The sequence below is a fragment of the Dermacentor variabilis genome, chromosome 3, assembly GCF_050947875.1.
Source record: "Dermacentor variabilis isolate Ectoservices chromosome 3, ASM5094787v1, whole genome shotgun sequence".
In the NCBI taxonomy this organism is placed as follows: domain Eukaryota; kingdom Metazoa; phylum Arthropoda; class Arachnida; order Ixodida; family Ixodidae; genus Dermacentor; species Dermacentor variabilis.
This window is the reverse complement of record NC_134570.1, coordinates 24,170,286-24,197,803: the sequence shown is the minus strand read 5'-3', so window position 1 is coordinate 24,197,803 and position 27,518 is coordinate 24,170,286. Positions and strand designations below refer to the sequence as shown.

Here is a 27,518-nt window from a genome sequence, read left to right as displayed (position 1 = left end):
AACTAGAGATGTTAGCCTAGCCTGGCCACAGGTCCAAGACATTGCAGTCAAATTAAGGTCTCAATGTACCCGAGTGGAATGTTCTATAAGCTGCTTATATTCTGTGTACCACTGCACATAACAAATGAACCTATTCATTCTATGCCATTTCTTACATTCAATTCATTCATCACACATCAACAAGCGTATGTGGTCTGGCTGCAACCTTCATGCATATGGAGTGCAATAATGGATGACTCATTAGACAAACTGGGTGGCTGTGGCATGATAGCATTACACACCTGCCATTCCCATTCATTGATTCACCCTAAAAATGTTGTATGATGGACACTACAGGTAAAGACTGAATTTTTTATGTGTGCATATCACATGCACTAGTTATATTAAATTGGCCCATAGAGATCTTGTGGCAAGGTTTCTTCAGTAAAAAAAAATACTGTGTTGCAAGAAATGCAGTTCATCCCTATGCTGGCAAGAGCAGCTTTCTTTATAACTTTTCCTGTGCTTGGTTATGAACATGCAAGTAGTACTGAAACAGAGGAAAAGACATCTGTGCTAGTTGAAGCATGTTGCGCTGCCAGTGATATGCAGAAGTTGCGGGCATGATGTTCCACCTATGCCAGTTTTCATGTGGTTTTACCGCGAGTTTATCTATGCCAGCACTCGCCTCGCTTAATAACTTTCACCCACATGCATTGTACTACTTGTGCTTTCCTGAACACATTGCTGAGCATCTGTGCTAAACTCTGTCCTCTGCCACACACTCTATCTCGCAGGATTGAAGGCCGAGGCAAGTCTGTAGTCTGCGAGGCCACTGTGCCAGCCCGGGTGGTGAGAGAGGTGAGCAGCACTGTCCACATGTGCAGTACTAGGCTACAGCATTGACGGGACAATAAACAACAAATAGTTTAGGCTGGCAGAGTATTCTTTCACAATTCTATTTGTATTTCATTGGTGAAAAAAAAATCTGATAATCAGATGACAAAACGAAGGCCAAACTGCCCTTGTTGTATTTCATTCCCACATTGCTATGCCAGTTGCATCAGAATACCATTGCGGATCTCGTATTTTCGTGCATTTCGGTCACTTGTGTGCAGAAATTCCGAGGAATTTCCTGGAGAAGTCCTTGCATACATTCAAATTCAACGTGAACTTTCCTTTAGGTCAATTCTTATGAAAAAGAATAAACTGCTTTTGTGTAGGGATCCATGTCCTACAACACACCAGATAATATAGATGCTGTGCATAATAAGTTTTTAGAGTGTAGAAACTGTGAAGTTGGAATATGTTTATTGTTGAAGTACACAGTCTGGAGGTCAGAGGTGCTCTAAAGCACAGAACTTGCTGCTAAATTGTCAGCTTCATGATCAGGCAGTGAAGTATTTTGGCTTTTTTAGAGCCACTGCATTCTAACAACCGTTTTAGGTAGGTGTACAAGGTTGCATAATGAACTGTTTCTGTTGAGAGTGGGCAAGCCTGTGCATTTGCATAATAAGAATGAATTTCAAAGCAGATGCTTGACATTCAAATGCGTCATAGACCTACTGAAAAGAGGTAAGGCAGTTGAACAGAGTGTGCTACGCAGGTCCTCAAGACGGATGTGCTGTCCTTGATCGAGGTCAACATCAGCAAAAATCTAGTGGGATCAGCCATGGCAGGCAGTGTGGGAGGTTTCAATGCCCAGGCAGCCAACATCGTCACAGCCATATTCATTGCTACTGGACAGGTAAGAGGCAGCTACATTTTTGTCCCATGCACGACTGCCACATACTGTATCATGTACTGTTCACCAGCAAATGGTTCATCGAAGATTTTGGGAGTAATTGGTCAATTTATACCACTCTTTCATATGGGTATAGTTGCTGTTTCTTCTTAGCCAGTGTAGAGGAGTACTGTTCTGGAGCGATCACTTTGCTTGATACAAACTGCTGAAGCTTGTCATGCATCAAAATATCGTAGTAGTTAGAATCTGTGACGGTCAGTTGTTGATGTGTACTTCACCACTGCATTCCAGGACCCAGCACAAAATGTGACAAGTTCGAATTGCATAACATTGGTCGAAGCCTGTGGTGCAGCAGGCCAAGATCTGTACATCAGCTGCACCATGCCTTCCATCGAGATTGGAACTGTGGGTGGAGGAACTGTGCTGGAGCCACAGGGCACCATGCTTGAGGTATGCACATAACCTGGCAAGAATTTAGTATGTTGTAAAGTGAAGCTTTCTTTGCTTACCCCTCCCTGGTTTCCTTCCTCTTCGTCAGTTTCTTGCTGTAAAGTGGGCCGATCCCCAAGATTGTGTAATCAAAACTGGGCTGATAAATGATTAAGGACAATCTCACCAGAAATACCCAATTTACTCGCATAACGAATGCACTCCCGCAATGAATGCACCCCCCCCCTGCCATCAAAAGTATGTTCTTTCTTTTCCTCACATAGTGATGGCACTCTGAAATTGCTGCAATGAAGCAGAAGACACATGGTATGATTTGGCATCCAATGCACCGGAATAGCAGCCGGATCCAAGATGTTTTGTCGTGCTGTAGTACTGGATCAGGCACCTGCACACCAGTGCACGCTATGGCACAGCAAAATGCCTCAGATTCTGCTGCCATTCCAGCATGTCAAACGCAGTATTGGTCACAGAATCAGACAGTCTCCTACTTTCTCAAGGTGGGCACAGAAAAGAAATTGCTCAAAATCTTACCCTGCATAATGAATGCACCCCCCAGTTTAGTGCAAATTTTTCCGGAAGAAAAGTGCATTCATTGTGCGAGTAAATGCGGTACCCAGCAGGAGGTCTCTATGGTCGCAATGATCACGCATTCATCAGAGATCTTGAAGCTTTAAACATGCATCGCTATGCTTCATACTTCTCTGTACATGCACCGCTGCTCACAATGTGCTCTTCAACACTAGCAAAATGTGCCGTTAGCCTGCAAATCATTGCTGCATCTATGTCGCATACCATGAGGCTATGTGAACTTGTATTTCTGTTTAGGCAGAAGGTCTAGATAAGATAGAAATAAAATAATGCATCATTGTCTCTTCGCATGGCATTTAAGTGAACTGGTTAAATAAAGCTTCACTTACTATAGATATGCTCGATCTGCCGTAATTTTTTTCTTGAGCAGTCTGTCAAAATGGATGCAAGCAAACTGTCCAATGATGGGGCATGGATAATGGATATATAGTTGGGCTGATCACTATAGTTGTGGCTTTTGAAGCTTGAGCACTTTCCCTCCATATTAAATTACACATGAAATGAGGGCAACTTTGGGGCCAGCTTAAATCAGCTCTTCAACGTAAAAGAAAATATACAGTTGTATATGCCGTTTGGGAGCAGTTTATTTAGGCCCTTATTTTTTTGCTTTTCTTGTAATAGTTATGAAAATTTGGAAACAAAGAAAATTTAAGCATCACATTTACAAAGCAAACATCACAGCTTTTAAGGGTGTAGGAAGTGGACTTAATATCTTAATTTGTGGTTGTCAAGTACACAGTTTATTAACAGGAGTTTTGAAAATGTACTAATAAAAAATAGTGGTATATTTTCTAAAAGCATGTGCAATATGTGGACTTTATATGCACTAAGCCTTATAACAGATGCATTTCAAGCAACTGCAATATCTGGTTTTTATTGTGTACCAAGAATTGCTAGCCCAGTGTTCTGAATTTCCTTCAGATTATTGTCAATTTTTGCAGAACTGTTCCCAACATTAATTACACTTTTGACTTCCTCTTAAATGCAATAAATTTCATTCAGATTAGTCGACGAATTGCTCAAGGAGAGGAGTTCTGCACTTTTAATACATACTGGAATAAGTTGGAAAGGGTTCAGATCATGGTTTTGCCACGCAATACCCCATAATTAAGCTTCTTCATTTTAATTTTTAAGATGGAAAGGATTAAAACTTGCTTTTAAGGCACAAAGTTTCGCAGTTCTAACAGGCACCAGTCTTTCTGCGCAGAACTTGCAGTAGGTATCAGTGTAGATGGCAGTTTTGCTCACAGTGAGCCAGATGGCGTATATTTCAATTGTGAAAATTGACATAGAGTGTGGTAATGGAACACCCTTTTCCCTCTTGTTATCTTCACCTGCTCTAGGCATTGTAGTAGGTACAGTTCACAGAACGTGGATATAAATGAGAGCACTTCTGCATTTCGCGTGCATTTGAAGAGAGAAATTGGAATGAGCGCTGTGCTGAATGTCATATTGAAGTGCTAGAAATTTGTTAGGCCTTAGTGTAAGTATAAACCGCCCAAGTTGTATTGCACCTAACTATTAGTGTTATCGATACTAGCAGCGCTGGTTTCTTTTTCGCTGTCGGATTGTCCTAGCTTATGAGAAATGCACTGGGTCATAACTGTATGCAACTGTTGCAGCTCCTGGGCGTGCGAGGTTCATCACTGGAAGAACCTGGTGCGCATGCGTGCATGCTGGCACGAGTGGTGTGTGCCACTGTGCTGGCCGGAGAGCTCTCCCTGCTGTCAGCCTTGGCAGCAGGACATCTAGTCAAGTCTCACATGAGACACAACAGGTGTGTACACTGTTTGGCCATAGTCCAAGATGTTTCAATTCTTTAGCAAAGTGAATGTTAAATGCAAGCACACAGATCATTGTTGGAGTACTTTTTGCTGAGTGCCCAGGAACCATCTCTTGGAACACAGCAGAAGGCACATTCAGCAGTTGTAGTGTCTAACTGTGGAACTACTGACCATAAGGAATAATGTAACATTATATTTGGCCTATTGACTCCAAACAAATTCTCAGTAGCTGCTGAAGAAGTGTTAATTTTTTTCCAGAGCTAGTGTAAACCTTGAAAAATGATGTGCTGTGGTTAATCAAAATCTTAAACATACAAAGCATGCTTTGTGGCCATTTTTCTTACTTCTCCTAAGACAAGACTGATTATAATACATTTGATAGTCACATTTAGAGCATTATTAATTGAGGGAATGCATGATTTCTTTCCGGAACTGTGTACGCCTGTTAGAGGCCGTCTCCTTATATGGTTGCTTTCATTCTCCCAGGTCGAGTGTTAATGTGGCTCACTCGACAGCAACAGAAGAATCTCCGAGACCCAAGACGATTGGAGGACTACTAGCCCCACATTAGGAGCTGTTGCATCATTGACAACAATGATGAGTGTTGAGATTGTTGAATAAAGTGGGAGCACAGATCATGTCTGCTTTTCAGAGGTCCAGTGCAAAAAGGTATGCAGAGTGAGCAGAACAATGCTGCAGCCGTTGGCATGAAAATGCAACTGCTTCACTGGTTTCTAGTCGGAATGTTTTCATTCAAGTCCTTGTAACTTTAACACCATTGGATGTGATAAATGGTAACTTGGAGCGTGCAAGCCAACGAACGCCAGACACACGAGTCTATGTAGTACTAGGAAATCAGGTAAGCACAACTGTAAGTACAAATACAACTTGTGCATTATTTATAATACACACACAGGACAAGCTGGAGTTCAACGCTCACTTTAGTTGCTTTCAATGTACTATACAGACAGACTTTCTGGCAAATCAATTTTCTCTAAATTTACTATATAGGCCCATTTTCTGGTAAACGAGTTTTGCAGAATCATCCAGTCATCCACCTGACTGTAGCATGAAGTTACATAGCTAGGTAATCCAAGCCTTTCCTTTGCAACTTGATGCTACATTTTGGTGGATGACAAGTTTCCCTTTCAGGACCCATTCCTCCAGTCAGTTTTTGTGACTGGCCATGAGTGATCTGTACCACTGCTATCACTATTAAAGCACAGTATGCCATTACTTTACACAATTGTATGAAAATGTGAAGCATCCTCGGGAAAAGCATGTGGCACTACCATGTCTGGAACTTACAAAACCTAGAAATGTGACTTCCAGCCCACTACCTTTCAAATAGCATGGCAAGCAAGTGGCATGGTTCTATATATTTAAGAAACAAAGTAGCAGTCATTACCTTTCAGGTGTCTCTTGTGTAAAGTATATTTGCACATATATAATCCACACCACAATTTTGTAAGAATGCCAATTCAAACTGAAGCTGCCAACTGATGAGCCAATTCCTGCCTTCAGGTGTGGCTTCACAGCAGTGCACTCCACATTGCAGGAGGCCATGTTTTGAAATTGTGCATAAACGTGCACCACACGGGAGGTGGTTTTCAGTGCATACTTGAGGTCGAGAGAAAAAAAAGGGGGGGGGGGGCAGTAAGTGACTGAAAGTCGCATGATTCTACGCCTACGTGACGTTTGAAGGCACGAGTGTTCAAAAATAAAGGAATGCACAGAACGAATTGCCCTTAGCGTGGAGAGGCAACACAGGTGGCAAGGGCAGACATTACTGTAGATGAAGTGGGTTATATCAGTGTTATATTTACATGGCGCCATGATTGCACCTCAACAACTTCGTCAGTTCTATTGCAAAATAAAGAGTAGGAAAGGTCTCCCCAAAGCAAGTTCATTGCAGTTGGTCCATCTCTCTAGCTTCAACAGAAAACAAGCATTTTTATTTCGGGCTATAATGGGAAAATGAATTTGCAATGGTACATTCATTGCTTTTGCACCTTTAATTCATTGACTGTACTGTGAACTATTCCGATATCTTACTTATTCCGTTAGCAAAAGCTCACTGTACGTCGTGGAATTAGCACACTGTCTATGCCGATGTTGCGAGCCTCTTAACAGCATGCAGAGGTCTCTCAAGGAAGCTTGAAAGGCATCTGTGCTTAACTTTACATAATGTACCAGTGGCCAGAATTATAAAATCAACACAGAATAGCTTTTGACCAGAGGAGCAATGACTCGTCTATGAGAATTCAGCATAATCTCCATGGCAAGGGTGAAGTCAAGGGCAGCACGAATAAGACTGATTGACAACGTAGTTGCGAGGAGCTTTACCTGTTGGCAAAGCGATCGTGTCGAACGCTCGGAAGGAAGTGTTCAGGAAGGATTAACCAGCAGACAAGAGACAGGCCGGAGCCCATCTTTAGCATTCTACACAGATTCGCTCTCAACAAAGGTCGAGTCCCCTCTGGCGGTTCATTTTTCGGGCATTCTTCATCCTCTTATCCGCATTCCTCTACACATTAGGTACGCAAATTCTACCAATTAATTTGGTCAGTTGAAACTGTGTGACTGACATGGCTAGTCATGCACACGGGGCATTGCTTGCCTCAGCGGACGAACATTGTGAGGAAGATGCAATTGCACTAACATATATATAAAAAAGAAGCAAGAGAAGAAAATGGGCAGTGGATAGGATACCTGGAGAATGATGACACTTTCCAATGATTTGAGCGAGAACTTGCGGTAATCAATGTGTCCAATGTGTCTACACATAACAAGGCTGAAAAATGAATACAATTAAGGGCAATAGCCTAATATGGTTGTTGCACGGTGCACTTTCGATCACGATCAAGCCAGGTTAGCTAACTGTCATGCCATGCCGGCATGATTGGCTAAGCTAATGATGTCATGCTGGCACCCATATATGTCAGTCAATGTCATTTTGTACGTCGCATGGAAGCGACTATTACTTCACAAACTTGCTTGCATATCACTGAATTATCAACCACGAGATCAATTCATCTCTTGAGAATCCACTTTGCTTCAAAAGTCCAGGCACTCGTGCTCCAGATTTAATGTCGCACATGGTTAGCTGGAGCACTAAGCTTGTCGAGTGTGAGCTGTTCTATTGCTATTGTATTAGCTAGAGCAAATGGTTTAGCTGGTTTGGTTGAGTCTGTCGAATATATATTTCATAATTGAATCTTTCCACTTTTAATATGCTTTATTGCACAACCAACTGTTCTGCGGCGAAGCTAACTTTATACAGTGATGCTTCCGGTGCAAAGACTGTTCATGCTTCCGAGTCTATATAATGAACATCTTGTCGGGACATTGATTTTGCATAGTCAATTATGGTAATAAAGTCATGAAAGTTTCTCCGGTGTTTAAAACCAGATTATACACTTTAAAAAGCAGAACTATGCAACGCTCTTTAATTAAAAAGAGACTGTTTGTTTGCTGCAACGATTAAATGGTTAAATATGTCAAACAAAATTATATTTAGGTTGTAACAGAAGGAGGCTGGTTCTTCTGTCTTTCCAATGTGCAGACAAGCACTGATGGTGACTGAGATGCAGCTATACCTTTGGCAAAAGGAAAGTGCAACTACAATTAGGAAAACAAAAGTTGCATAGCCATAATGCACATCAAAATCATAGAAATGTTCCCGGCCAGACTTCAAGATAAGTGACGAGCATGTCAAGGTTTGCATAATGCAAGCAGAGCAATAGTATTTGGCCTTTGCAGTGAGCACTAACCTAATTATGCGGTTTGCAGTTCTTGGATGCTAAATACATAAGAAAAGTTCCATTCATCTAGAAATGTGAGCTGAAGTAGTTTCAATGTTGTTCTGCATAACGTGCCAATACTAACAAAATAGAATTAGAAGCAGCAGGTTCGTAAGGTTACTCTACTGTGAATTGTTAATTTGTGTCGTCATATATCGGTAAGAACATGTAGGCTCGAAAACGGGAAAATCAAGGATTGCAGAAACACAGGCATGGTTCAGACACACTGGTTTAAAATGCGTTGCACCAGATAAACTTTATCGCTTCATTAACATGATTAACCACGCAAATAAGAATGTCCTAACGAGATGTTCACTTGACTCGGTAGCATGAGCAGGGTTTGCACCTGCAAAGGAAACTTCTTTCTGCATGGTACAACCATTTGTATATACTGTTTAGGCACATGCACATACAAAAAGGAGCTACCGTGGTGACGATGCTGATTGCCGATGAAGCCTCTGATACGTGTCGAGCGAGCTGCCGTGATACTTCGACGTAAGAGTGTCGTCACGTTTGGTAATTTTTTTTTTTTTTACTTTTCTCCCCACTCCGCCTCCTCTCTCGACCTCAAGTGTGCACCAAAAAGTCTCCCGCACCATACTATCATGAAGCTACTTCAACAAATAGCAATAGTAAAGGCAGCTATGATTGTTTTTTGAGTATTGTGTTGTGCCACATTGCTTTTATAAATATATTATAGCTTTGTAGGCAATTATTTGACTAGCTTATTTACAACAGCTGTAGTTAGGGGCAAGGGTTACAATGCACAAAATTATGGAGTCTCTATTCTAGCTGGTACTTGTTCCAACGTTGGCACTAAATGCTAAAGGCCACACATCTTAATTTCTTGCAACACTAGGGTAGTGCATGTCCTCGAACAGAGTCGGAATATAATTACAATAAAATTAATTTGAAGTGATGAACTGCCAGTAGTTCGAGCTGGGCTTCATTGATTTGCTCACCCAGTTAGCACAAAACAATCTGCTGTGCTGCACTTACTCATCGTGAATGCCATGAAAATCGGAGTTACCAACAATTACTAGAGGGAACTCTGGTGCTGCAATCGTTCAGCTGCCATGGGAATAATGGGTAGTACATGAAGTTGTCCGATCTTCGTGCTTGGGGCTTCAGACATTCTTGTGGCTAGGCTTATTACGCTTTGTCTGGACCTAAATTGGGTTAAATTTCAAAGCAATTTATACTTCTTTTAATGCAGAAGGTAATAAGACTCTGCAAGCATGTATAATTGCTCATTGCAATGGTTACGCTTGTCCATGCATCTGTGGCGTAATGGTTTCAATATTGGGCTTCCATGCTAGAGGTCCTGGGTTTGAATCCTTGCGTCGGACAATTTTAATGTTTATTGCATTATTTATAATGCAGAACTTTACTAAAAATGATCACTCTGCTAAGCCGTGAAGGCATTTAAAGCCAGAAGGATGAAGTTTAGGCAAATCCATGTACCTAGTACCCATCATTCCCATGCTGGCTGAACTGGCCTCCTGCAGCTGCCGTAGACACTAGTGCCACAGTTCCCTCTATTGTAAGAAACCTTATGATGCAAATCCCTCACGATGTAAGTCCATGTCTTGCAGTTGCAGCTGGTAATTTTACTTAAAGGAAATGTCAGTGCAGGGTCCTGCACACGCTGCCTTCTTTAACAACTTATCCTTTATCTTATTCATAATGTAAGACATTCATCATGATCCAAAATCAACTAGCTCATCTACAAGCCACTCTTCAGAAAACTATGCAAAATGATGGTAGGCAAGGAAAAAGGCACAGTGAATGTGAAGCACTAGACTTGAACATGGAAACATGCCGGCTTGTCACATCGGGTGCAAAGCATAAATGTCAAATTCTTAACCAATGCATAATACCAGTTTTAATGCACGATGCAGTCAAGCCTTAATGTAACGAACATAACTATTACAAATTATAGAATCTAAGTCTCAAAATGCATCTCGTGTATATCAGCATGTAACAAATACACACTTATAACAAATATTGGATATAACAAAGGCATTTTCGTGCTGGCTGCAACTATATTGTAACGAGGCATGACTGTACCAGGCTGAAGCTGCGCGAGTTGTTTAGAGCACTTGAAAAAAATTAAAAAGCAAGGGAGGCAGGACGAATGAGAAGAAACAACAACGCTGTTATTATTACTCCAACACCCGCACTATCTTCCTCCCCCATTTGTCTAGCACCTCAATGCACACTGAAGACTGCATTGGATATGGCCTTTACGTTGAAAAATATGGCTGATTTATTTGGATTTAATGTTCCCAAACAATGCAAGGACTCATTATTGTGCACCAAAATCGAAGTACACAGGCCTTTTCTTTTTCATTCTACTTCCATTGAAACACGGCTGTAGCAGCCAAAATGAAGCCCACAATCTTGTGTTTGCCCATGCCTGGCTGCAGCAGTTCGAAAACTACACACGAAATTTTGCATTCCGATTTAGCAGCTGAATACCACAGAAAATGAGTCACTGTGGTGGATGCTAAGGCTCACAGCAGCTATTTCATCATCATTATTTGCAAATGTGAATAAACAAAAAAAATCTGAAGGCTGCCAGTAACAAACGCCGATTTGCTTAAAACTAGCTGACTGTAATCACAAAAATAACAGAAAATGCCATATATGAAGCAGCAAGAAAGCGTTTGACTGATGAACCAAGAATGACTCAAATATTGTTTCAAAAGAATCTTTGTCTGTTTTAGTTTGCCATTTGCAGCAAAAAAAGCATGCGGTGCTGCAAGAAGACAACTGGTGCTTTTTGCAAACACAATATGACAAGTTTTTCATCACACTGTGTCGTTCCCGTTTCAGAAGCTCCTTCTCCAAGTCCAACACACATTAATAACCACAATAAGAGAGTGGCCTTACAATGGAACAGCTACTGCTTTTCTCACTGATCTATGTATACAAGCATGTGTTCCAGTGCAGGGTCCTCCTCTTCAGCCGTGGAACAGCACACTTTTGCAAGCTTTGTGTGCCACAGGGCTTGAAGATGTATTTACATGCCCCAACCAGCACAAGTTCACATTTCACCACACTGTGAGATGATAACGGGAATTTTCGGCTTGTTGTTGGGTCCAATGGGAACATTTTCAATCTTCCGCATGACCAGTAAACCATCAAGGATACGACCTGCATCAAGAACACAAAAGTTAGTTTTGCACTGTAAAGAAGGTCACCTTTTTGTGCTTACCGAACACAACATGTTTCCCATCTAGAAAGTCGCATCGTGCACATGTAATGAAAAACTGGCAGCCATTGGTATCTTTGCCACTGTTGGCCTGCATGAAAAAGCAAATGTAACAAGCGTGAAAGTCTGGCAGTGCTGTTTGGCTGACACTGGGCCTTGGTGTTTAGCAATGGCACAGTGTTGTATGAAAGATGTGCATTCAAACAGGGAACTTCTGCCTGTACGAGACTTGGCAGCATAAGCATTATACCATGGACAGCAAGCCAGCGGCGTCATGCTTCATCTGGAAGTTCTCGTCGGGGAAGGCGCCACCATATATACTTGTCAATCCCATACCGTCACCCTGGGACGAAAGGGCTGAAGGTTAGCACTCTACAAAATTGAAAGTAGGCAGGACTTTTATGGTGTGAAAAGCCAGCGTGCAAACAAGGACACAACTAGATAAAGTACAATGCAAATGCCGTTCTCTCCCGTTCGTTCTAATTGTGCCCCTGTTTGCATGCTTGTCTTTTTGTACCACGAATTCCTACTAAATTGCTCAACTTTCAGTTGTGATCAGGACTTACATTGACAAAATCGCCTCCCTGGATCATGAAGTCCTTGATGACACTACGTGTACACATATACACGGCGTAAGTATAGTGATGCATTTACATCTCTCGTGGGAGCTAGAGCGTATTCTAGTACACTCTAGTGGGAGCTCACCGATGAAACGTAGAGCCTTTGTAGCCAATCGGTACGCTGTCCTTCTTGTACTCTCCAGTGCAAAATTGCCTGCAAATTGCATGCATCTGTGTCTGTCGCAAGCCGATTATCAATTAAAAATCACCTGAAGTTTTCCGTGGTCCTGGGAACTACGTCGGCAAAAAGCTCCATTTTCATTCGCCCAACCTCCTTAATAATTTGTAGAGAGAAAGATAGAGGGGGGGGGAAACAGAGTTAGTTGTCGCCAAGCCAGGCAGGTGAAGAAACGCTCTCTGTTGAGTCACGTGCGAAACTGCAAGCACGGCACCGTAATGTTGGCTGATTATGTTCGTGCGAGTATCTTCGTTCATTGAAATGCATTTTAATGTTTCCGCAGCGCGTCAACGAAGCAGACCACTTGCAACTAACATCAGCAGGTTGTGTAACGTGCAAATATACGCACCGTAGAGCCGATGGTAATATCAAAGAACACCACAGGATTGTTCGGATGCCTGAGCTGTTGTTGAAGTTGATTCCAATTTGCCATTGTTAACGCAACCAAGAAATAAAGGCTCCGCAATGCAATCCAACGTGCCCGCTGCAACTAACGACGCTGCTGACGTCATGGAGATGCCCCATGGTTGCCCGCCCGACAAGGAAACGTGCGGACTTTGACGATATACCTCTGCTGAGAGTGCTATATAACCAGAGCACGAAGATTGGAGTTAACATTTACTAAACGTAGCACCTAAGACACAATTTCCAGATTCCCTTTAGACGAAACTGTACTTACACACATAGTGTCCTTTCCTTTTTCTAGTTTGGCACAGTGCAATTAGAGCAACCATAGCGCGACACTCTACACTCTTAAAACGGTTGCACCCTTTGGGGTGTAAATTTGTCCCACAACTATAATCCTCATCTGCCTTGCTTGCGTTTCCTTTCTTGAAAACTCGGCGCTCGCTACTTTCCTGTCGAGAATGCTGCGTCACACTGATAACGCGCATGCCGTTCGTGACCGGGAAGTACCGGGCTCCCAGCGTTAAAGAAAGGAAACGCGGGCAAGGCAGATGACGATTATCGTTGTGGGACAAATATACACCCCAAAGGGTGCAACTGCCTTTAGAGTGTACTCTAAAAAAGTTTGCACCCTTTGGGGTGTATATCTGCTACACAACGATAATCGTCATCTGCCTTGATGCGTTTCCTTTCTTTAACGCTGCGAGCCCGGTACTTTCTAGTAACGAACCGCATGCGCGTTATCAGCATGACATAGCATTCCCAACAGGAAAGTAGCGGGCGAGGCGTTTTCAAGAAAGGAAACGCATCAAGGCAGATGACGATTATCGTTGTGCGGCAGAGATACACTCCAAAGGGTGCGAACTTTTTTAGAGTGTAAGAAGTACCGGGCTCGCAGCGTTAAAGGAAATGCGGACAAGACAGATAACGATTATTGTGTGGCAAACGGGTGTAATTTTGCTTAAGAGTGCACTCCTATGCAAAGTTACACCCTTTGGAGTGTATCTCTGCCACATAACACTCTTAGAAAAATGTACACCCTTTGGGGCTTATCTTGTCCCACAACAATAATCGTCATCCGTCTTGCCCGCGTTTCCTTTCTCTAACGCGGCGAGCCCGGTACTTCCCAGCCAACGAACTTCATGCGCGTTATCAGTGTAACGCAGCATTCTCGACAGGAAAGTAGCGAGCGCCGAGTTTTCAAGAAAGGAAACGCAAGCAAAGCAGATGACGATTATCGTTGTGGGACAAATATACACCCCAAAGGGTGCAACCATTTTAAGAGTGAACAATAATTGTCATCTGCCTTGCTTACGTTTCCTTTCTGGAAAACACCGCGCCCGCTACTTTCCTGTCGGGAATGCTATCTCATGCTGATAACGCGCATGCCGTCCGTTACTGGGAGGTACCGGGCTCGCCGCGTTAAAGAAAGGAAATGCGGACAAGACATATGACGATTAGCGTTGTGTGGCAAAGACACCCCAAAGGGTGTAACTGTTTTAGAGTGTTCTGTGGCAAGATACGACCCAAAGGGTGCAAGTTCGCTTAAGAGCGTACACTCTACGCTCTTAGAAAAATGTACACCCTTTGGGGCTTATCTTGTCCCACAACGATAATCGTCATCTGTCTTGCCCGCGTTTCCTTTCTTTAACGCTGCGAGCGCGGTACTTCCCAGTCACGAACGGCACGCGCGTTATCAGTGTGACTCAGCATTCTCGACAGGAAAGTAGCGAGCGCCGAGTTTTCAAGAAAGGAAACGCAAGCAAGGCAGATGACGATTATTGTTGTGGGACAAATAAACACCCCAAAGGGTGCAACCGTTTCTTTTTTAAACTGCGCACCAATGGACAAGGTGCGTCAGGACAGATATACTTGTGAACAAACGAAGTATACAAGAAATGTAAGCACAGCTAAATATGGAATGCAACAAAAATGATCGCATGCGTCTGGTTTTCTGGAGCTGACGGAACCTTTACAGTGTATATTGCACTATACCTACAATGAACAGACAACTCGCACAAGCGCTAACGTCGTTTATTATTTTATTGCTTGCTGCATTACCACAACTAGATTGAATAATGCATATTTATATCACAGTTAGTATGCGGAACATAATGATTACGTAATCATTCCCTCACCGCCTCACCTTGAGCAACCATGATAATGTTTGCGCCCTCGCCATGCCCTCGCCAAGAAGCGTTCGATCATGTAGAAGGAAAGCATGCTTTGAATAGTTACCTACTCCACCAACTCCACTACTTAGACAGGCGCATGCCATTTGCGGTCTGAAACCGACCGCTATTAAAAAGAAAAAAAAATTGATGAAACACGGTTGATTTATTATGACGTCACTGCCTCAAAAATTAAAACTGACGTCCTCCGTGGAAATAGTCGCGCGACGGGAAGCCGCGGAGAGTTCGCCGCGTTTGCAGGCAGACTCGGAACTCCTTCTTGCAGGGTGCATTTTATCCGGCGCTGTCCGGGTTAAGCGGACAAACGGCGCGTAGGAGCGCGGACAGCAGTTTGCCCACTCATGTGCCGCTGTCTGTTACATTTTCGGGTCGTCCAATGGTGGACATCCCGAGCGCGACAGGGGTCCTGCCGACACAAGCACTGACTACCGGTAGCGGCTATGCGCTGCAAGGTAAGCCTTTCAGATGGGCCCACCGGGCTGGCACCTTTGCAGTCTGTGAATGGCTTCGCGTCAGTGACCCCTCACCCGCAACAGCGATGTATCAAGAAGTGCTACACTTTATCTGCATAATCGATCACTTGAACAACGTGCACGGCACCGGCGCTTGCCGCCTGCGAGCCGCTGGTCACGTCACGAGTACGAGAGCGCGCGCGCACCTGAGTAGCAGCGTCGCCCGCAAAGGTCGCTTCGCGTGAAGTTGAGTTGGGCGCGGACGAGTGACTGCAGGCGCCTCCTTGGACAGGGCGTATGCATCGCAAGAGGCAAGCTGTTGGTGCTTGGAGGTAACTCCAAGCTCTCTTGAACGTGCAATGCGAGGAAATGACACGGCTATATTTTGAGCTATTTCCGTGCATGGTCTTGGGTGCGAAAATACCTCCCACCGCCTGTTCAAAGGTTTAGGGCGGTACGCTTATTAAGTGATCACAGTGGGCACTGTCTGTCTTGTCCGCATTTCCTTTCTCAACTGCAGTAGTGCCGTATCGAACATAAACCGGAGAAGCCAGCAGATTGCAAGTTGCGGCAAGTCCGCGGTTTTTGCTATTTATTGCGGCAGTATCACAGCGCACGAAGTACGACTAGAAACCAGTGAAATGACTGCAGATATATAGTACATGCACACCTCATTTAACTGGGCCGAGAACTTGCGGGAAAGTAGGGGCCCAGTTTGTGGGCGGATGTGTGTAACACGGCTGTACCAATTTAAAAATCTCGAATACAGGCTATGTATTTGTGAAAAACGTTTAAAATGCCAATTTCGTGGGCCACCTCGCTTTGTACGCGACGTGAATGTATCCTGCTAAATGACGTTTGGACCCAGCTAGCGTCAGTTACGGCAACCTTATTCGAGATGCACACTTTTGTAAACCCCTGAGCAGAAGCGCAAATAAGCGACTCGTATTAATACGTTTGACGGCGCAGTCGGGCATAAGAAAAATGAGATCATAAATACACTTTTTTTTTTTTTTGTCAACAACTTCCTTCTCTGGCAGTTGATTGAAATTTCGTAGGCATTGACACGGGAATTCCCCCTCCCCTTTGTTTTTGTTGTGTTAACGTAGCAGGGCTTGTGTGTTAAAAAAAAAAAATGTGCGTGTGTGTGCGCGCGCGCTGCCGCTCAGCTTTCTTATTTCACTTTTGTCAATGGTGGAACCTAGATCCATGTTTGCAATGCTTTGTAATATCCACCATATTATATCTACTCAGTTACAGTCTAGTGCATTCTAATTGCCTGCAAACAAAACAGATCATTCAGCAGTAAAACTATAGAAACACATGCCTGCTCAAGCATAAACATGGTGCAATTGTATTTGATATGATTACATTGAATGTGCTGTGAAATTTACAGCCTTGCAACATGCTTGCTGTATCTGCAAGCAGGAATGTAACTCTTGTGCACTTTTTCTAGTTCCATGCCGTTCTTTACAAGCTGCACACTGGAAAGAAGTATGCAACCATAGCCATCAAGCTCAAATGAGTGACACCAGCAAAGAATCTACAGGTAAGCAAATTTTACTCAACAGAGAGGCATTCTTTAACAAACTCTGGAGGCCAGTCCATCTATGTCCAAGTTTGGTGCTGTTGCAAGTGACGTCAAATTAGTGACTCTGGCACATTTGGCATAACACTAGGAGTGTGCGAATAATCTAAACTTTCAAATAAATTAAATAGTGCCCTATTTGATTCAGTAATTGAATCGAATAGTCACTATTCATAAATGCAAATATTCATTGAATACTATTCAAATATTTCAAAACATCAACTGCACACAAATAAACATAAAATTCTAGCAAAAGTACAGCAAGTTCTCACCCCCATGGTCATAGTATAGATATAAAACACAAGAACTTGCGCAGTGAAGCAGGCTACGTCACTTATGTAGCTATACGTTACAGGTTGTACAGTGATCATTTACAAGCCGTAGTGGTTGCTTAGTGGCTATGGTGTCAGGTTGCACGAGGTCGCAGGATTGAATCCCGGCCACAGTGGCCGCGTTTTGATGTGGTCAAAATTTGAAAACACCCATGTACTTAATTTAGGTGCACATTAAAGAACCCCAAATGGTCCAAATTTCTGGAGTCCCCCACTACGGCGTGCCTCATAATCAGATTGTGGTTTTGGCACGTAAAACACTAGAATTTCTTTTTAGTGATCATTCACACTTTTTCAAGAGCCCTGTGCATGTGAAGAAACTACTTGATTGCTCCTAATGCTTCATTTGTGTTTTAATCAACAACAGTTCAAGAAATACTATGTAGTATCAGAAACTGGCTAACTTTAAGAATACTGGGATGTGAACGTTGTTTTATATTAATTCTCATGATACCTGCTGTGGTGGCGTAGTGTCTATGGTGTTGCACTACTAAGCCAGATGGCATTTCAATGGGGTTGAAATGAAAAAACATCTGTGTACTGTGCATTGGGTGCACATTGAAGAACCGAAAGTAGACAGAACTAATACGGAGTTCCTCACTACGGCATAGGCGTCTTGTAATGAAATCATGATTTTGGCTCGTAAAGCCCCAGAATTTAATTGTGATAATAGCTATTATTATTTAAAACCTATTCAAAAGGTATTCCATTCAATTTGGCATAAAACATCACTATTCGCACACCCGTACACAACACACAGCAGCCACATCCATGCATTGTCAAACATAAATATCCTACAGGTGCTGAATGGTGTTATGCGACTCTATATTGCTTAGATTCATTTTCTGGAAAATCGGAATTTGTTAAACACGCTGCCACATCTGAATGTAAGGTCAACGGGACATTAAGCCACACTACTCCTTCGCATGGTATAAAAAATACTTTTTGTTTTAGGCTTTTCGTTTATGCTGTAGAAGAGGCTGCTTGCTTTTATTCTCTGCAGCAAAACAGCTTTGTGGCTTTCGCAACACCACTGAAAACAAGCTACTGGACATATTCACAGAACACTGGCTAATGTAACTGGCCTGCACCAGCAAGTTTAATGTTGCACATTAAAGTTGCAGCAGTACAATTTGTTAAGGCCTTTACAGAGAATCACGAGCCATATAATAAAGCTGTTTGCAGTTGGAGGTCCCTTTTGGGACATTGTTTACAGTCTTGTGCCTTTTCGGTTGGTACTTGTCCGTGCAAAAGTTGAGTGTTCATATATGAAAATGTCTAACAACGTTTACTGAATTGGTGCGGGGGCACTTCGTTCTCATTTCTCGCCCTCACTTGCAGTTGGAGGTGTTCTTGTGCATCTGTCATATGTTATCGTTAGCAAAGCAAAACTGACAGTTCAAGTAAAACTGGGATTATAATTTTTGAAACCTTTGTTCACTACTAAAGATAAGCACAGGTTTAGCATGCATGTGAAGTTACAGTGTGCACGATCTTTATCTTATGTCAGCTAACTCAATTGAGCACAGATGTTTTAGTATATAGTAGGTTGGCTTTGACTTCAAAATTTCATGGCCTGAGCTTTGCATAGAGCCACTGCCTACGGTCACAGACAACAAAAGCAGTGTTTTCTTCTCGTTATTTATCAGCCGAAGCCTTCACACCTGCCGTGCAACCTTACCTGTGATACTCATTGGCATTTTTTTTTTATTCGTTGTGCATATAGCTTGCAGCATATGCATGCCACTAATATTTATTTCGTAGGTGCTTCTCTGCTACAGTCGCGGAAAGGTTCCAGGAATCTAATCCTATACTCATGTATTAGTTTCAGAATAGCTATTGTTTGTTTACCTTTTCCTTAGGTTTCCTTTGTTGACGGATTCAGCTAACTGTGGAAGTCTTGTTTATTATCTTCATTGAAAATAGCTCTTTAGCGTCTTGGCTTATGGCTACAAACAGATACATGTTTTCACACTTTTTATTCGGTGCTCTTGTACCTGCGGTATTGTCTCAGAAAAAATGCCATTTCATGAGAGTACAAGCTTAGTGCAGTACTAATGATTTAGTACCTTGTTCTCGCCTCCAGTCGTCGTTCAGTCACATCTGCTTTCTCAGTATTTGTATGCAGTACTATTATTGTTATCAATTTTGCCAACTTGAATGATCGCAATGTATAATTTATTCTTCTATATAAAACCAATGTACCCACTCCTGCCATGGCTTCCAAAAGGTAGCCAGCAGTATCTGACAAATAAGTAAATAAATAAATAAACAAATAAATAAATAAATAAAATTCGTTTATCCACAGATTTGAAGCCTGGAATCCTGATCTTCAGATATTTGCATGTAACCTTATTCTAATATGATCGCATTAATATTCTTGTGATTATGCGAGTTCTGCATATGCGAAGTTAATATTTTCCACAAGAATTGGAATTTATCGAAGCTTTTTTTTTGCAATAAAATTAGGAGTTCTCTGACCTTTCTAATGTTCGCCATTTTTAGCATCATTCACTGCTTAGATTAGCATTGATTAAATAATTAAAGATAAATAATAACACAGTAACTGCACAAATTTGTTTTACTTATAGTCAACATTTACAATAGCAGAAATTTTTTATTGCCATTACTGTAACATATGCATGCATAATTTAACACTGTTGGAATCGGTTGTTGCAGTGCACTCTTTTGGATTTACGTAACGCAACATAAAAAAAAACCAAGTTTCTCACTTGATACAGGAAAAGCCTGTTGCCTCGGCACATAATGCAAAAGGATGAGCTAGTCATTGGCATCCATCCTTCAGAAAACTAGGGTCTCGATGATTTCTTTAACTCTATAATCTGATTGGTACCACTCTTGCCAGCCAGGTAGTGTAATGCCCCAGTGGTAAAGCAATTGCTAATATGTATCAAACGCTGCCAGGAGTTCCAAGTCAATGTTGTGGTTCATAATCCGAGGGCAGCACCGGAATGAATTGCTGATGTAGTGCAAGTCGTAAGGAATGTCTTGCTGCACGACGCGGGTCTACCTTCTTGAAATAGTAGCGCAGTAATCTTGGCTGTTGATAAATTTACAGCACTTCTCGTCTACAATGTCAAGCGTGCAGTCAATGATGTCAGCGCAAAGGTCGTTGAAGATTCATCATTCCATTGAATTAGCACGTGCAGTCAATGAAATGGGGCACAGCGAGAAGATGGTACACATTGTGCAGAAGAGTAGGCTAGCTTCTACTTTGTTAATTGAGTTTTTTCTTAGGAACCCCAGCTTGATGAGCAGGTTGTGCGAGGATTTTGTTATGATACAGACACCTTCAGCTTTTCTCTAAACCTTTTTTTGCCACAAATGTAGCCATGGCAGTCACGTGATCACAACTGTGAGAGCCTTGAAAGTTTGAGCTTTTTGATATGAATTCAAACCATCCACTCTTTTTACCATCAATTTTTTTTTATCGCATCAATCAGAAAACGTAGACCTTCAGTCAAAGGAGTGTGTACGCAGTAGAATCTCATTATTCACTGGTTATATTGCTGAAGCTTATTTTGTATCTGCCTTGTGTCTCCCCATCTCCTACCTTACTCTGTAGAAAATTGGGTTGTTCGTACGACTGTTGTTTTACTGTCACAAGCCTCTCGGCACATACTCTCTCTTTTCCCTGGATTCTTTACACATATATTATTTCTGTCTTTTTGGGGGGGGTGTGTATGCAGGTGCGCCAAGTAGGGCCATGGCAGGGAAGTCTCGGCTCTCTGCCTATCTGCTGGCCTTGCGGCCATGGTCCTTCAGTGCCTCTCTTGCCCCTGTTGCGCTGGGGGCCGCCCTCGCCTACCGTGTGGTGCACCACTTCAGCCCACTTGTGTTTGTGGCCAGTTGTGTGACAGCCTTGTCGGTGCATGCAGCTGGTAATGTTGTCAACACCTACTTTGACTATATGCGAGGTGTTGACAGCCGCACGAGCAGTGATGACCGCACTCTCGTCGACCGCCGTCTCACCCCGGGGGAAGTTGTCCACCTGGGAGCTCTGCTGTACACCCTTGGCTGTGTGGGCTTCATCCTGCTCGCAGGATGCTCTGAAGCACGTATGGAGCACTTGGCGCTCGTCTACTTTGGTGGCCTCTCCAGCTCCTTTTTATACACCGGTGGCCTGGGCCTCAAATACATTGCCCTGGGGGACCTTTTGGTGCTTGTGACCTTTGGGCCCGTTTGTGTGCTATACTCATTTGTAGCGCAAGCAGGTCGGATGGATCCTGCACCACTCTGGTATGCCATGCCGCTTGCCATGAACACGGAAGCAATCCTGCATGCCAACAATGCCCGTGACAGGCAGCAAGACGCTCGTGCCGGCGCTGTCACTTTGGCTCTCCTGTTGGGACCCACTGGATCTCATGTGCTCTATGCGCTGTTGCTTTTTGTGCCCTACTTGCTGTTTGCGCTTCTTGCGGCTCGTTCACGCTGGCTTCTCTTGCCGCTCATCACGCTGCCCAGTGCATTCAACCTGGAACGACAGTTTCGCGATGGACGACTAACTCGTCTGCCTCGGCATACGGCGCGCCTCAACATCTACTTTGGCCTCTTCTACATCCTGGCAGTCGTCCTGGCAGACTATCTGCCAGGCCTGCACTAAATGGTGCACAAGGCATGGATACTCTTAAGTGAGTGCAAGTCTCTCTTCAGCCCATAATGTGGCCCCCTCTGGACAACTGCAGGCCACAAAAAATGCGTGTGCACGCAACATATCAAAGTGTACTGTTGCCCTCCCTCTCCACCACCACAAGTCTATGGTGCAATTGATTTTTTGCCTTTGAATGGACTAGGCCTTAGGACTTTTCAAGTGACTTTTATAGGCATTGCTGCCACCTCGTTTGGCAGCTTCCTTTTTTTCCCCCTTTTCTTTTTTTTTTTTCTACAGCGGACAATAAAAAAAGATGATTTATAGGATTGCCACGATCCAATCTCAAGCTTCCTTTATAAAGAAATGGTGATAAAACACTATAGATACAGTGTCGCTGGGAATATTAAGTATGATATTTGCATTATGTTCAATCTGTACACTTAAAAAAAATGGCTTAAAATTGCTAAAATGCTATCCCTGAGGTGAATTTTCGTGCAGATGTTCACTCCTCCGATGATGCTTGGAAGATTACTGTGTGGAAACCTGAAAAGATGTAACAAAGCAGCTCCACTGAACTGCAGCACTTGAGCATATCATGGTACAATGTTACAAGCATTTCTTTGTTCTTTGTATTGTGCTTATAAATAATGCACATGCAGACATTGGGCTACCATTTGCATGTTTACCTTTAGCTACTGCCCAGCTTACTCGTCACTAACGCTCATTAATTGTCGCTTTCATATCATATGAAAACAGCCTCTTGAATGGCCCAGAGCAACAATATCTCAACCATACTTACTTAAAGCATACATGATGGGTGTCTATCTGTTTTGAACAATCGGCAGATGCCTTCAAGCAAAATGACAATTGTACAAAGTTTATTTTTAGTATGCCATCAATCATGGTTTCTCGCGTCACGTGTAAAGTGCAGGCAATGCTGCTACTTTGCAAAGCAATCTTGCAATGAGTTGAAATCGTGCCCTCTCAATTGTGTGCCTGCAATGATGCCTGTTTATAAAGCTTGCAATATGGTGCAAGCAAAAGGCTAAGACATACTAGCAACCCAGAGGGAATGCAACATTTAATTTGTTTTCTAGTCAGCTACAACAAAGCCTGCACGATATGTTGCGACAGGGATGACAAAGGGCCTTTGTTAAAATCAAGGCAAGCTCTAAACACTGCTTTGGTTATTCTATGCAAGGAGGCCACATCACACATTTTGGATCAGCTGCCAAGGTTTATATTATGAACAACCACTGCTCCCTGGCTAAATACAGTAATACTTCAAAAAAGCAGTGCAAGGGGCATGATTTCAAGGGAAAAAAGCTTATCAACCTAAGCACTTTGCATTGCCTTTGAAAGCACATTTCCTCAGTAATTAGTCTAGCTTTAAGGCCAACTGTAATGAAAAACCCCAAGTTTTGGATACCGTAAATATAAAAGCAGTCACCATGCAAAATTTTGTTTGCAATATCTGTGTGAAGTGTCGCAACAAGCTTGCAAAAGCCTGTTTTTTTTTCTTGCACCAAAACAGGAGATACTAACAGAAATGATGCACAACCCAGAACATTGAGAACTAGCACAGCTCTTTTGTTAGACCTCCAAGGTTGGGTCTGGAGTCAGTGGCGTGCTGAAAATCTTAGTGGCGATGTGCTGGCCATTGCGTTATATCTTCTATCTTCTCACCACCAGATGCATGCATTGCTTGCTTAGGTGCTAGTTAAAGGCTGTTAGTAGGGTTAGCAGGAAAATTAGATAATTACCAGCCCTGCAGCCTTGCCAAGATGGCTTATATAGTATATAGTACTGCTCATGTATAAAAACCAATTTAGCCTAAGTGTAATTTCCTTGTAGAGTTGGTCTTTAGCACTGCAAACAATATGACAGAGCTGATGAAATAATGACTAGGAAAAGGCACGCACAAGTGGGCTTTCATCAATTGGAAACGTACTGGAAACAATGGCAGAGTAGGACGATAAACCTGTGAAGCCAAACTAAATGTTTATTATATACCAAAAGCTTTACTATAGATGAAAACATTTCAAACTTCACTTTAATACTAAAGAAGAACTTAGCCTACCAACAAGAAGTGCAAAGAAACAGTCACAGGAGCCTAGTTACAAATGCCAATACAGTCTACACTCCTTACAACAGACCCAAGTACAACTGACTTTCGAATATAAAGGACCATATTTCAGCCTTAGTTTGTTTTACCTATTTTATCTATATATCTCAATACTGCGCACGCGCGCGAGGAAGGAAGGCGGGGCAGAAACTCACCGTCTTCTCTCGTGCACGAAGCGTGGGGGGGAGGCGAGAGAGGGGGTTATACTCTGGCCCCTGCTGTATACGGCACAGCCACCGTATCTTGAAAGCGATCTGCAATGTCGACAAAGTGTGCACCCGCATAGCGGCCATATCTTGAAAGCGATCCGCGATGTGGATAAAGTGCGTGCCCGTGCGGACGCTGCAACTTGACAGCGATCTGTGATGTGGAAAATGTGCTCCCAGTGATGGTAGCTTCATATGCGTTAGGTTTCGACGTTTAGTTCGCGTTGAAGCGAGAGACAGCACGAAGGTCAATTCGCTCGCTGCTGCCGCCGCGTTTATCTTGCTTAATTTGCTTTCGCAATCGATGCTTCACCTTTCGGGCAAAACTGCAGCCTTTTGTTTTTTACCTTGGATGTTTGTTAGACATCACGATGAAAGTTTCGGATGTAAGGCGTTTCAGATACTACGGACTTCGGATAAAACCGATGTTTTTTGTCTAATTATTAGGGTCTGTTGTAACAAGAGGAGACTGTACATATATGTGATATACCCAATTACTAGAAATTAGTGCTAATTACTAAGGAGTTTGAATGAGCACACAGTCCTAAAATGTGGTTATTTCCCCCATTTGTGGAGCTTTCTGTAACACCGGGATGAGTGCCAATGCACACAAGTTGGTTAAGAAAGAGATATTTTTATTATGTTTGTAAATAAGCTAGTAGCGTCACGCTTGAAAAATGAGTACAAATGAAAGATGGGCCGGACAATATTTCACTGTGAAGGCAATGCAAGGATAAATGAAGGATAACGAAGCTGTACGTCTGTGTTTTGCCCTCATCCTATATACCGTATTTACTCACATAATGATCGCACTTTTTTGTCAGCAAAATTGACGCAAAATCAGGGGTGTGATCATTACGCGGGTTAAATTTCCTACGATAAGAAAAACAAATTTTTTTCGTCCTGCGTTTGCTGCGGGACACCAAAACAAAAATGGCAGCAGGCAGAGCAAGCCGAACGCGCCAAACGTGATTTTTTTTCTTCTCGTGAGTACATCACGTGCATTGAAACAGTTTCTTCTCTATCAGTAATGAATAATATCGTTAATATCGGCAAGTTTGCGGCAATAATGGAGCCATGTCCACTTTGAGGGGACAGAAACAGATGCGCGCACTTAGCTGCCGGTGACACAGAAAAACATCGCCGGCATGCTGCAGAAACTGCGGCATCTGTCTTCACTACTATCCTAATACGACACGTTTCCACTATGGGTGGGTGAATATCTTAGCTGTGTTACAAGCATCGGCGTATGAATAGGGTACACTTCTAATGTATTAGTGTAAACGTGGCCACTATAGTTGCCGCTCGTGATTTATTGCGTACTCACGAATGCAGACGAGAATCGAAAGGCGCCTTTTTTCTTGTTGTTGGCCAAAATTATTATGAAGCCTACAAGTAATAAAGCCAAGGCAAGTTTGGTTGTAGCTTTCTTTTAGTCCTGGAAGTGCAGAAAGTGATGAAAGTAATGAAATGAGGCGTCTACTTAAGAATGTTTGGTGCGTGCAGACCGCTTGGTTTGGCTTGAAGAGTCGTTCGCGTAGCATTCGACAGATGGTAAGCGCGATCAATATTAGCTAGACTTGGCACACGACATATCGCTGTGGCAAGTACGGGGTGCGATCATTACACGGGAAATTAAAAAAATCGAATTCTGAGACAAAATTCAGGGCTGCGATCATCACGCGAGTGCGATCATTATGCGAGTAAATACGGTAATTTGACAATGACGTCTTCCTTCACCAAAGTTGAACAAATGTGCAAATTCAAGCTAACATCACTTGACGAATTGGGTAAAGCGGCGAGGCCTACAAACAAGCACTTTTATGCCATCGTGTGTGAATTCTTTGGTTAAAATTTATGCACTCCTACATGTGTGCAACAATGTGTGTGGTTGTAATATATAGCCCACAAATGCCATCAATTCACTCACCTGTACCAGCAGCCAAAACTTCGCCCGAGCAACTGAAAGCAGTAAGCTGTAAGAAAGGAAAAAGAAGTATAGGCTTTTTTCACCGATTGCTTGGTGGTGTCAATGGTCGTGATGCGCGCAGCTGCCAGCAAAATGTGAGGAGAAGGGGTGTATTTACTATTTTAATAATGTAAACAGGGCTATACATGACTTATAATTTGCACTTAAATCCCGATTGTGAAAACAATTCACAGACACAATTTGTTTTTTCAGCACCATCCCTGTTTGGCTTGTGAAATCTCATGTTCCCATATACCCTGAAACTTCATCGCAAGATAAAATTACAAGAGAACAATACATAATAATGAAAGAAACTTTTCTTTTTTTTTTCAATAACTGTGTACAATAAAGAGATCTAGAAGACCGACTTCACTGCAAGCTCAGTGTGCTTTTCAATCCACCTTTTTCACTGTGTGACTGCGCATGCACCCCAATCCTTGCGGAGAACTCGCAAAAACATTTTGGAAGGGTCATGGACTCGACCATCGCATGTTGCTTGATGTCAGAGTTACTGGATGGGTATTCGATTCGGGATGTGCACAGACGTGCAACTGCTGCAAACAACCGTTATGGATACTGCTGCGCAGCTCAACTTATAGCTCGACGCCGGTGCAATGCTAACAAAGTGCTTAGTGCACAGCTGCAACTTTATGTTAAAACAAGAGGCAGTGCAGGATTACAGGTTGAAGCAACTAGTAGCTGCCCTCCACTGATGGCAAGCAAACAGAAAAACCCCTACATAACTATGGGGCAACACTTTATTAAACATCATGCTGTGGACCTTGAAGCATTGGCCATTCGTTAGATGGTACTCGCAATTCATGCCTGATGACTGCAGGGACTCATTTATCGGTTACTCTGTTAGCACAGGAGCACACCCAGGGTTTCTCACACAGCTGTCAGTGTAATAATTTAGACAGCCTCCAGCAACTAACATATATGCTTGTGTAAGAGCTGCACTTTTTTTTTTTTTTTTGCAATTTTGACGAGATGCGGCTCTCACACAGAGGCAAGCTATTTTAATCCATGTATCCTGGCTACATGTGATCCCCGTGATTTCTTTATGCCAAAAGTGTGAACGTGATTCTATTCTTAATGAATTTATTTGTTCCTATGAGCTCCTCTTTATGTATGAATCACCAAAGTGCACAGTTTTTGTCAACGCAGAAGTCGTGGCCAGGTACATGCTTGCTGTGCTGCTCGGTGTATGCTGCAACTTTTAGCTTGAGTGAAGCACCGTACGCTGTCAGACGCTTTATTCTAGCAGCAGTGTG

The 27,518-nt window shown here is 42.8% G+C and overlaps 4 protein-coding genes across 5 annotated transcripts in view; 2 read left to right on the top strand and 2 right to left on the bottom strand.

Moving 5' to 3' along the window:
• The window catches only part of Hmgcr (HMG coenzyme A reductase), an 81,175-nt gene extending 75,992 nt beyond the window's left edge, over positions 1-5,183 (top strand). The window contains exons 16-20 of the mRNA XM_075684553.1: positions 777-840; positions 1,586-1,726; positions 2,015-2,173; positions 4,384-4,538; positions 5,032-5,183. Coding sequence (XP_075540668.1) covers positions 777-840; positions 1,586-1,726; positions 2,015-2,173; positions 4,384-4,538; positions 5,032-5,116 — 604 coding nt within the window. The 3' untranslated portion in view covers positions 5,117-5,183. The remainder of the gene's footprint in view (positions 1-776; positions 841-1,585; positions 1,727-2,014; positions 2,174-4,383; positions 4,539-5,031) is intronic.
• Positions 5,184-5,421: 238 nt separating this feature from the next.
• Positions 5,422-12,887, bottom strand: LOC142575305 (peptidyl-prolyl cis-trans isomerase H). The gene is made up of 7 exons (XM_075684554.1): positions 12,713-12,887; positions 12,395-12,459; positions 12,271-12,339; positions 12,132-12,174; positions 11,816-11,908; positions 11,569-11,656; positions 5,422-11,507 (listed from the first exon to the last, which is right to left on the bottom strand). Exons 1-7 carry the CDS (start codon positions 12,794-12,796, stop codon positions 11,398-11,400), a joined length of 552 nt encoding a protein of 183 aa, XP_075540669.1. The 5' UTR covers positions 12,797-12,887; the 3' UTR covers positions 5,422-11,397.
• Positions 12,888-15,151: 2,264 nt separating this feature from the next.
• On the top strand, positions 15,152-21,956 carry heix (UbiA prenyltransferase domain-containing heix). Of its 2 annotated transcripts, none has more exons than XM_075684551.1 (3): positions 15,152-15,412; positions 16,869-16,961; positions 21,043-21,956. In XM_075684551.1, the coding sequence occupies exons 1-3, from the start codon at positions 15,337-15,339 to the stop codon at positions 21,954-21,956; spliced, it is 1,083 nt and encodes a 360-aa protein (XP_075540666.1). In that variant the 5' UTR covers positions 15,152-15,336. The 2 variants fall into 2 exon arrangements, with proteins under 2 accessions (XP_075540666.1, XP_075540667.1); XM_075684552.1 differs by lacking the exon at positions 15,152-15,412 and adding an exon at positions 15,511-15,744.
• The window catches only part of LOC142575301 (DNA damage-binding protein 2-like), a 28,682-nt gene continuing 21,059 nt past the window's right edge, over positions 19,896-27,518 (bottom strand). The window contains exons 8-9 of the mRNA XM_075684550.1: positions 26,206-26,251; positions 19,896-22,487 (exon numbers count right to left, since the gene is read on the bottom strand). Of these exons, the coding sequence (XP_075540665.1) occupies positions 22,447-22,487; positions 26,206-26,251 (87 nt within the window). The 3' untranslated portion in view covers positions 19,896-22,446. The remainder of the gene's footprint in view (positions 22,488-26,205; positions 26,252-27,518) is intronic.

Coding starts and splice junctions, on each gene's coding strand:
- LOC142575305 (XM_075684554.1), bottom strand. CDS start 12,796: ATGGCAAATTGGAATCAACTTCAACAACAGCTCAGGCATCCGAACAAT. Junction 12,340..12,394: donor AGGACCACGGAAAACTTCAG/GTGATTTTTAAT, acceptor TGCAATTTGCAG/GCAATTTTGCACTGGAGAGT. Junction 11,909..12,131: donor AGGGAGGCGATTTTGTCAAT/GTAAGTCCTGAT, acceptor CTTTCGTCCCAG/GGTGACGGTATGGGATTGAC.
- heix (XM_075684551.1), top strand. CDS start 15,337: ATGGTGGACATCCCGAGCGCGACAGGGGTCCTGCCGACACAAGCACTG. Junction 15,413..16,868: donor TAGCGGCTATGCGCTGCAAG/GTAAGCCTTTCA, acceptor CACTTTTTCTAG/TTCCATGCCGTTCTTTACAA. Junction 16,962..21,042: donor CACCAGCAAAGAATCTACAG/GTAAGCAAATTT, acceptor GTGTGTATGCAG/GTGCGCCAAGTAGGGCCATG.